Source organism: Tasmannia lanceolata, unplaced genomic scaffold (genome assembly GCF_043159265.1).
Source record: "Tasmannia lanceolata isolate RefF3 unplaced genomic scaffold, GAP_Taslan_0.1 ptg000003l, whole genome shotgun sequence".
Classification (NCBI taxonomy): Eukaryota; Viridiplantae; Streptophyta; class Magnoliopsida; order Canellales; family Winteraceae; genus Tasmannia; species Tasmannia lanceolata.
Genome location: NW_027518680.1, coordinates 2,821,959 through 2,830,966, shown reverse-complemented (window position 1 = coordinate 2,830,966; position 9,008 = coordinate 2,821,959). Strand labels below are relative to the sequence as shown.

General features: G+C 39.8%; 1 protein-coding gene and 1 long non-coding RNA gene across 2 annotated transcripts; both read left to right on the top strand.

Moving 5' to 3' along the window:
* Positions 1 to 775: 775 nt before the first annotated feature.
* Positions 776 to 1,634, top strand: LOC143860043 (1-aminocyclopropane-1-carboxylate oxidase 1-like). The gene is made up of 2 exons (XM_077370553.1): positions 776 to 1,013; positions 1,094 to 1,634. The coding sequence occupies exons 1-2, from the start codon at positions 808 to 810 to the stop codon at positions 1,359 to 1,361; spliced, it is 474 nt and encodes a 157-aa protein (XP_077226668.1). The 5' UTR covers positions 776 to 807; the 3' UTR covers positions 1,362 to 1,634.
* A 1,557-nt stretch (positions 1,635 to 3,191) lies between these two features.
* LOC143847651 (uncharacterized) lies at positions 3,192 to 8,014 on the top strand. The gene is made up of 2 exons (XR_013235179.1): positions 3,192 to 3,763; positions 7,746 to 8,014. It is a non-coding gene; the product is annotated as an uncharacterized LOC143847651 (long non-coding RNA).
* Positions 8,015 to 9,008: the final 994 nt, after the last annotated feature.

Below are 9,008 nucleotides of genomic sequence, written 5' to 3'. Positions count from 1 at the left end.
TACAACAGAAGCAAAAAAACAGACAAAGAGCCACAGTAGCAGAAGCAGATAACAATGACAAGAGAGGAGGGGCGTTGAACTGTTTAAGTTGCCATGTTATGAATCAATGCAAGGACTGACTTTACCATAGAAAAGAAGCCAACCCGCATCCCATGGCAATGGTGAAGTACAGTTAGACAGGTTTTTTTTACAGACCTACCTGTTCTCTTCTGCTCTTCTCAAGGTGCTCTGCCTAACAAGGAAGAACAATAGTAGTATAAATAGATCAGAATCTGGACTTGGAGAACAAAGGCATCTGCTAGTTTCTAATATGACTACATGCTTATAGTTAAGGAATCTAGTTCAGTAATAGTAGAAAGTTGATATGGGAATTCCTGTCATTGACCTTGATGGGCTTGATGGTGAGAAGAGCGGAGGAGAAACCACGGTGCTTCTGCAAGGGGCCTGTGAAAAGTGTGGATTTTTTCAGGAATTTAGGAAGTGGGTGATTTATGTACCGAAGGAATGATTTGCAATTATAGTGAAAGTTCCACTCTTGGTCCGGAGAACCTTACCACCATCTGATCAAAAGATTGGACGGTGATGAGATCATAAGAGGTTTGTCCCACTTGATTCCACCATAATCCAGAGAGTAGAAAGCAAGTGGAACCAACTTCTAATCAACATCCTATCATTGATTATGACAGTGATGAGATTCACTGAGCAAAGTTTCACCACTGTTAAGTATTTCACGCCAGTAAACTACATGTATCATTCATCGGAGAGTGATATTTACAGGTTGCAAACCATGGAGTGGATGAAGGATTGATGGAGAAGCTCAAGGGACTAGTGAACTTGCACTACGAGGAGCGAATGAAGGAAAGCTTCTACAAGTCAGAGATGGCCAAAGGCTTCTTAGAAGAGTGCCCAAAACGGTGGACTGCCTCAGATGTGGACTGGGAAAGCACATTCTCTGTGCGCTATCTACCAACATCCAACATTGATGACTTAACAAGCCTCACGGAAGAATTGCAGTAAGTAGTGTCTATGGAAACATAACTAACAATACTAATCCTAATAGGTTCTGACTAACGAACATCATATGCATTTTCAGGGAAGCAATACAAGAGTACATTAAGCAAGTGATTAAACTGGCAGAGAGGCTGTTAGAACTCATGTCTGAGAATCTGGGGCTAGAGAAGGGATACTTGAAGAAACAATTCTTGGGAGATGATGGAAGGCCTTATGTGGGGACCAAGTTGGCAAAGTACCCCCAGTGTCCTCAACCAGAGCTGGTGAAGGGACTCCAATCACATACTGACGCTGGTGGGGTCATCCTACTGCTCCAGGATGATCAAGTGCTAGGCCTTCAATTCCTCTAGGATGAGGAATGTGTGGGCATACCAGCAACCCCTTCTTTGGGAGGCAAAAGCACCGTCTTTGTAAACACGGGCAACCAGTTGGAAGTGCTGAGCAATGGTACGTACAAGAGCACTTTGCACGGCGTCCTTGCCAACAAGGAAGGGAGTAGGCTCTGTGTTGATGCGATTTAATTCATTGGTCCGACCCACAAGTCTAACTAAATTAATGACGTTGATAATACCTTGATCAGATGTTCCTAGCCTATTGATGCATTAAGCCTTGTTTAGGATTCTACCTGGTTGATTTCTATAATTCTTTTTATCATTTGCATTGAACCAGTTTGGATTGAAGGAATTTTTTTTTGAAAAGTTTAGAAAAGAAAAACTTTTTCAAAGTTTATTAATTTTCCATTGTTTAATTACACATGAAGTAATTAACTAAAACCACTACAGTTCAGATTTTATCTAGAGGGATTAGCTAGGGGCCATTCCATAAAGGCATTTCGCGGTTGGCTGTTGCATGTGAGAGCAACCACATAGGCTCACTTTTCAGCAGATTTTGTCTTATTCATTTAATTCATCTAAGGTGCTCTCACATGCAACAACCAGCCGCGAAATGCTTTTAAGATCTTTGGATCTCACAAGTCACAACACAGAGACAACCAATACAATGGCTGGGCCAAATCTTATAGTTATATCATCTCCACATGTTTACAGGACTAATTATGTTATTACTCTGAGTGGTCATGGTTAGGATGAAGCCTAGGGTCAACATTAAGTTCCACATATGGTCAGGGGTGTAATCAAGACCGTTGATCATGTTGACCATCATGAGGCAACCCATATTGTCCAAGTCTTATGCCTAATAACCTAGTGAATTACTATAGACTGACATATCTCTTTCACTGCACTATTTGGAGAATCCCCAAGTGGTGTTTATTGAAAGCATTTAAAGTAAAATGCATGAATGCATTTTTTTCAATATATCTACTTTTCAACAGTTATGGTTCTATAATGGCAATTCTGTGTTGCTGTATTTTGGGTCTGAACAGTATGTAACCTTGCCCCTTAATATCAGAATAGTACATGCATGTTTGGTCATTCCTATATATGTTTAGAGTCCTCATAACCTTGAATATTCGCATGTTTGGACCTCATTTATCTTTTCATGAATATCAGTCGAGAGGTGTTTTTATCTTTCACGTGTGCTGGAAAGTGCAACAAACCTTTGTAGGAGCTAAATCTCTGGGAGTTGTTTAACTTCCTCAGCATGGTCCTTCTATGGTTATTGTCACAAGGCTCACTTTTTGGCATATTTTGGTGGAGATAGGAGATAGGCCCCACCCATCAAAACATGCTGTGTAATCTGGCAGACCCCACTGTGGGTGTAACTCTCAGGCTCAGCCCATCAAAAAATGAGGTCTAAAACGGTAGGCTCTCAATGCTATGCATGTAAAATGGTGGCACCACTTCATCAAAACATGAAGTAAACTGGTGGGCACCACTCGATGTACGGGTTTGGGTGGAGTTGGTGTGACCCACTCCATCAAAACATATTATAAATGGTGGCCCCACCTTATGGATGGGTTTGGACGGGGATATTGCCCCCCACCTAAAATGATGGGCTCTACAATATAAAAAGGCTGCTAATGGCACTGCCATGTTTTGATAACTGCACTAAACTGTCTTGTCTTTCATTATTTAAACAGCTGTCAGAGGTTACTACGTTCCCAAAAAGCCATCAGATTCCAATTTAAAAAGAAACGACAAGCAGCATTTGTGCAATTATTAAATCGTGGCAGTGTCAAAATAAATTAGGAACCTATGAAAATGAGGTGTAAAATGGTGGGCCCCACGCATCAGACTGTATGCCTAAGGTGTAAAAAATCAGGGAACACCCTTTCCCTACTTCCAAACAGCTCCTTGGATGAAATTTCAAAGGACAGAATAGAAACCTCTAGGAGGGTTAGGATCATCTTATGGGGGGGCCAATGAATGAATGGCTTAGATCATCCAAATAGGTGGGCCCAACATATTATAATATAAAATCTCAAAACTACAGTCCCATATATGCAGTTCCTTCCCCCACCCAACAAAAACGAAAGGGCAGAGGGATTTGGAAATAGCAAGAGAAAATGGGGTTTGTGATGGAATTTGCAGAGAATCTGATCCTTCGTATGATGGAGGACCCAAAAGAAAGAGATCGAAAGAATAGGGAACACATATACGCTGTGAAAGAGCGCTGCAGTAAAACTAAGGAGATGTGGAGTCTCCCCCTCCGTCCTTAACGGTTTCTGGACTTTCGAACGCCACAACGCACAGCTTTCATGGGATGCCCAGATCAGCCAAGTCCCTGGTCGCAGAGACCCTTATGACGACCTCATCCAAGACCACAACACCAAATAAATCCAATCAGCAATCAGGTCATTTTCACCCTTTTTATTGATCTATTCTGGCTTAAAAATTACTCTTTGGAACATGGGTCTGTGTAATTTATTGCTACCACTTTAATTTAGCCTTCTATATTGCTCTTTCATGTGAATTTTATTGATTTTTCAATTGCTTGTGTTGGATTTTTTTTTTCGGTCTTTGGTGGAGAATTACCTGACATTAGATACATAATTCAATTGAAATAGACCTTTACCTGCCCAATTCGTGACACCCACTTTGCTTAAGTTGTGATGGATGTGTGGTTTTGACTTTTGACTGATGAATGCGTAGGAACCATTAGTAGCTCAGTCATGGGTTCATAAATTATGTTACTGGGCTTTGATTCTATTTGTATTTTGGAAGGTTATTGAGACTTGCAAGTTGATAGTGGTTGTATGTAAAGCTTTCTTTGTCATAATAATTAAGCAAACATACTATGTTAGCCAGTTCTGTTTAAACCCAGGCTTATAAGCTTTCTCAAAAGTAAATTTTTATGTCTCTAGAAATTGATGTTTTAATGAATGGTGGGATGGATTTGGTAATCTGATATATATATTGGGTTTTTTCTTGTGATGATTGAGTTACTCTTAGTCTTTCTTTGAGAAAGGGGACTAGCACTTTTAATCCCTAGTTATCATCAGGGTGCGGATATTTCCGCCCTTTGCAGCATGTGCAGCTCAAAGGAGGAGTTTGTAAATCACTTGTTTATCCACTGCAGGTTTAGAATGGATATTTGGGCATTCATCTTTGAACTTTTAAGGGTGTTTTGGGAGTTGCCTAGCTGTATTGTAGATTTATTTGAGGCTTAATCTTTTGCCCCTTGGCCTACAAAAGGGCAAAAGCAGTGTTATCTTTCTCTTCCTGCGGTATTGTTGCTGTTCTAGAAGGAAAAGAATCACTAACATCAAGGTTGCAACTATTTGGGTCCTCTTGATGGAGAGGAATGCTCGCATATTCAAAAAACTCTTCTAGAGGACCACAATACTGTACTACATCTTCATGAACATTATTTTGCTTACTATCATGTCGGTGAAGTCGTTGCCTTGTTTTAAGCATGGTTTAAAATTTCGGTTTCAGTACCGGTTTCAAACCCCTGAAATTTTGAAATTTCGGCCAAAATCCGGCGAAACAAAGAAAAGAATATTTTATTCAATATTAAAATTTTCGGTAATTTCGGTCGAAATTTCGGTGAAATATTAAATTAATTAAAAAAACAGGTTTTTTGGGTGAAATTTCGGAAAAATCAAAATTTCGACCGAAATTCCGAAATTTCGGCCGAAATAAAATATCGTTTCGGGTTTTCGTGATTTCGGTGTCTGTCTCCACCGAAATCCATGGTTTTAAGTATATTTCTGGTTGCGACTTAAGGGCAATGCTGGAGAGAGATTTGTTTTATTGAAGAGAAGGTGGAGGAGGTGCCTTCACCCCAATGGTCCCCTCCGGATCCAGGCATGGTTAAGATAAAACTTCGACGGCTCAAGCATTGGTAATCCTTGACCTGCTGGAGTAGGGGGAGTCCTTAGAGACAAGACTGGGTCTATTAGGTGGGCCTTCTCTAGCCCCATCGGCATGAAGGATTCCAATGAGGCGGAAGTGAGGGTGATTATGAATTGCATCAGGCTCAGTGAGAGCAAGGTGGATAGGTTGGACCGTTAAGAGATGAAATCCAGGATCATGTAGAGGGTCACTCGGTTCAGTTCTGAGTGGATGGATCAAAGGAATCCTCACCCCTAGAGGTTTGCAGATGCTATTGAAGAAATCCAGGATCGAGTAGATGGTCACTCGGGTCAATTATGGGATATGAGGAGATCAGCCAATAGTAAGGCAGATAGGTTGGACCGTTCAGGGGCTGAAAGGACGTGTCTAGAGATTTTCGACTACCTCCCCCCATTGATGTATTTTGTTTATAGCTTGTAATGTTTCTGTACTTCTTTCTTGATTGCACTGGCCACATCGGTCGTGAGGTTTCTCCCCTTTTTCTCTATCAATTTACTTTTTTACCAATTAAAAGAAAAAGATAGAAGATGCTGAATATTCGAATCTAACCGTAGCTATTCAGCACCATTACTCATAGATCATGGGCTATATCTTGGAAAGTTTCTATGCCCCTCGAGTTGAAGCTTTCTGTTGGACAGTCATTGAAGTTAACATTAATACCTGTGATATGCGCAATGAAAAAAGGAAGGCAGGCTACAGATGTATGATGTGCTGGAAGGGTACAGTATCTTCTATGCAGCTATTTATACACTGCAGAACTGCCCAGGCTATTTGGTTGGCAATTCTCAGATATTTCAGGGTAGAGTGGATTTTCCTGGAAACTATGGGCGATCTTTTATACAGCCAAAGGCTGAGGAAAATTGCAGACATGTTGAACTTCTCTTTGAACAGCTCCTTACACAGCTATGTGAGGAATTTGGAAGGAACAAGGTGCAAGATTTTTTGATGGAAAAATAAGCTATTTGGGATCCCTCATCACTAACATCATGATTGCGGCTAGTCAGTGGGTAAAAACACATTATCCTAATTGGTCTTTTTCAGTTCCAGTACTATTAGAAAATGGAATGAAGTGGCATGGGACAGATCTGCTGAGTCGGAAAAACAGGTCAGATGGATTCTCCCCCCAATTCGCGAAGCTTAATTTTGATGGAAGTTCGAGAGGTAATCCAGTTTTGGCTGGGACGCCTCCTAAGAAATGAATTCAGGGGCATCCTTTTCTCATATCCCAACCCAATCGGAATTGCTGACTCTAATGAGGCAGAAATAAAAGGCTTTTCTAGAAGGATTAATGATTATTTCGGATCTCGAGAGGTCATATATGGATAGAGGAAAATTCAGCAAACATTATTCCATGGGATCTTGGAAAAGCTTACGGACCATGGAGATTTGCAGACCAGATTCTGCAAATTAGAGACTTCCTCTCAGTAATAGAGGCTAGCTTTATCCGTATTTCTCAATCAGCTAATAGCATAGCTGATGACCTGGCGAAAAGAAGCGATTAGGGAGAATCTGATTATTTTGTACATGTATTCGATCCCTAAGCTGGATTTGTTTACACTCTAAACTTTTATTGTGTTTTGCTTTCTCTTCTTTTTAATAAAAGTTTTGCCTTATTAAAAAAAGGGTGTTCATTCGTTTAAATATATCCAGTGGTAGGCTAATACGCAGAAGTATTTAGAGGTTGGAGGTATCAGTGATGAGGGTAAATTTATTCACTGTAAAATTCCTCAAAGGATGTTACTCCTTATTCTCGTATTGCAAACTGTTTTCCGGAATATCCAGAGGAGAATTAATTTTTCTATTTTCGGTAGTCAAGGAGGAACAAAGAAGTTTTCCTTGTTTATCCCTAGGTGATGTTGATGAGTAAAAGAATATGATCTTAAAAGTAATGAGGATAATTCCACCCTAACTAATTAACTTATTTAAATCGTCGAACCCAATTGGAGGCATTTCCTTAAAAAGTTTCACTGCTTCGAGCTTGTAAAAAGATTGCTTTTGGATGTTCATTTGTTGGACATGCTACTTAGTTAGGTTGACCGGTTTTAGTTAAGTTGGCAGTTGGAAATTTTTTTCTTCGTTCATGAAGTATTTTCATTTCTAATAATCACTGAAATTGAAATTTAGAAATCTATGCGACTATATGCATCTGGTTCAAGTTACCAAAATATGCAAGGAAGTAAAGCTTGTGGGAAAACTCATTATTTAAGGTTGCCAATTAACTCCCTTAGAGGATATCTTAGAAGGTTCTATAATGGCAGTTCTGTGTTGCTGTTTTCTGGTTCTGAATGTACAAACATGTGAGATAGTATGCAACCTTGTTTCATAAAATCAGAATAGCACATTTGTTTTGTCATTGGTATACATGCTTATAATCCTCATAACCTTGAAAATATTTGGAGTGATGTGTATATTATGGAACATATCTGTTATCTTTTCATGAATATCAGTTGTGAGGTGCTTTATCTTAAACCTGTGCAGGAAAGTGCAACAAACCTTTGTAGGAACTAAATCACTGGAAGTTGTTTAACTTCCTCAGCATCGTCCTTCCATGGCTATTATCCAAGTTGTTGCGTCTCATAAATTGAACAAACTTAATTGTCGGGTATTTTTCAACATTTTTTTCTTGACTCTCTCTCTCTCTCTTTCTTGAATAAATATGCTATGTGCTGGTGGTTATGAAGATAATTGTTGGCTGAACATTTACTGGTGGTGTGTTATTGCTCAATGGGAATTCTGTTGATTTCCAATCTGCTGAACTGTAGATTATCCACCAAAATTCATGCTAAACTGACGGAAAAGAGAAAAAATAAATAAATTGGGTTGCTGGAGAGTCTGCCACAAGTGGTAATATTGTGTTCATTTCATCATGAAAAGTTGGTATAACTGATCAGTCGGTCAGTATCATCTGACGTGTGTGATCTTTAGGCTGTGGCAAAGAAGGGTCCACTAAATGGATGGTCTAGATCACGTTGAACGCTCAATCATGTATCAATCTCATATTTTGGTGGATCACATAGTATCATTTCTAGTGCGAGTTTTTAGGCTTCTGGTTTATGTGATTGAGCCATTTGAATCCCATTTCGCCTTCTATGTTACAGTAAGAAATACTAATATGAGGAATGCTTAACTAGGGCGTGCTCACCGTTAGATTGTATTTCCCTTTTTGGTTCATCGTGGCCGTCCATCTGATAGGCCTTATGTTAGACCTCCGATCGCTGTCCTGAGCTTCTTGGATAGGAAATTGATATCTGCACTCCCTTGAATCACTACTGACAATCCACTCCTTTGTACTTTATTAATTAGCTTTTGAAAGCTTTTACAATTCTCCAGATGCTCTCCGCAGCCAATCAGAAAAGTTGTCAATATCAACTCTCATTGGATATTAGGATTTTCATTGGCATGATTTTGGGCCCACCAGGCATCCCATTCAGGTATCCATCCCATCAGATGGATGGTCCGGATCAACCAAAAGTTGGGCTCACTAGAAAAAATAGTGGGTGTGCCTTACTGTTTTACGGTTTTAAGTTGTAGGCACTAAAGCATTTCTCATACATCTACGGAAAGCACTTCACCCTTGGACCGTTTGAAAGCCGAAGTAAGCAGACCACCTTGGGCTGACTTTAGATTTAGTAGGGCTGGGCTTGGGCCTATTTCTCAATGCTCGCTTAATGCACCATGTTTCTAATTGGTTATTGAGAGCATCTTGGAAATTCTAACACCCTTTAAAAGCAACTTAAAAAT

Excerpts from the sequence above, each read along its gene's own strand:
- LOC143860043 (XM_077370553.1), top strand. The coding sequence starts at position 808 with ATGGAGAAGCTCAAGGGACTAGTGAACTTGCACTACGAGGAGCGAATG. Across the intron at positions 1,014-1,093 it reads AGCCTCACGGAAGAATTGCA|GGAAGCAATACAAGAGTACA; the intron begins GTAAGTAGTGTC and ends ATGCATTTTCAG.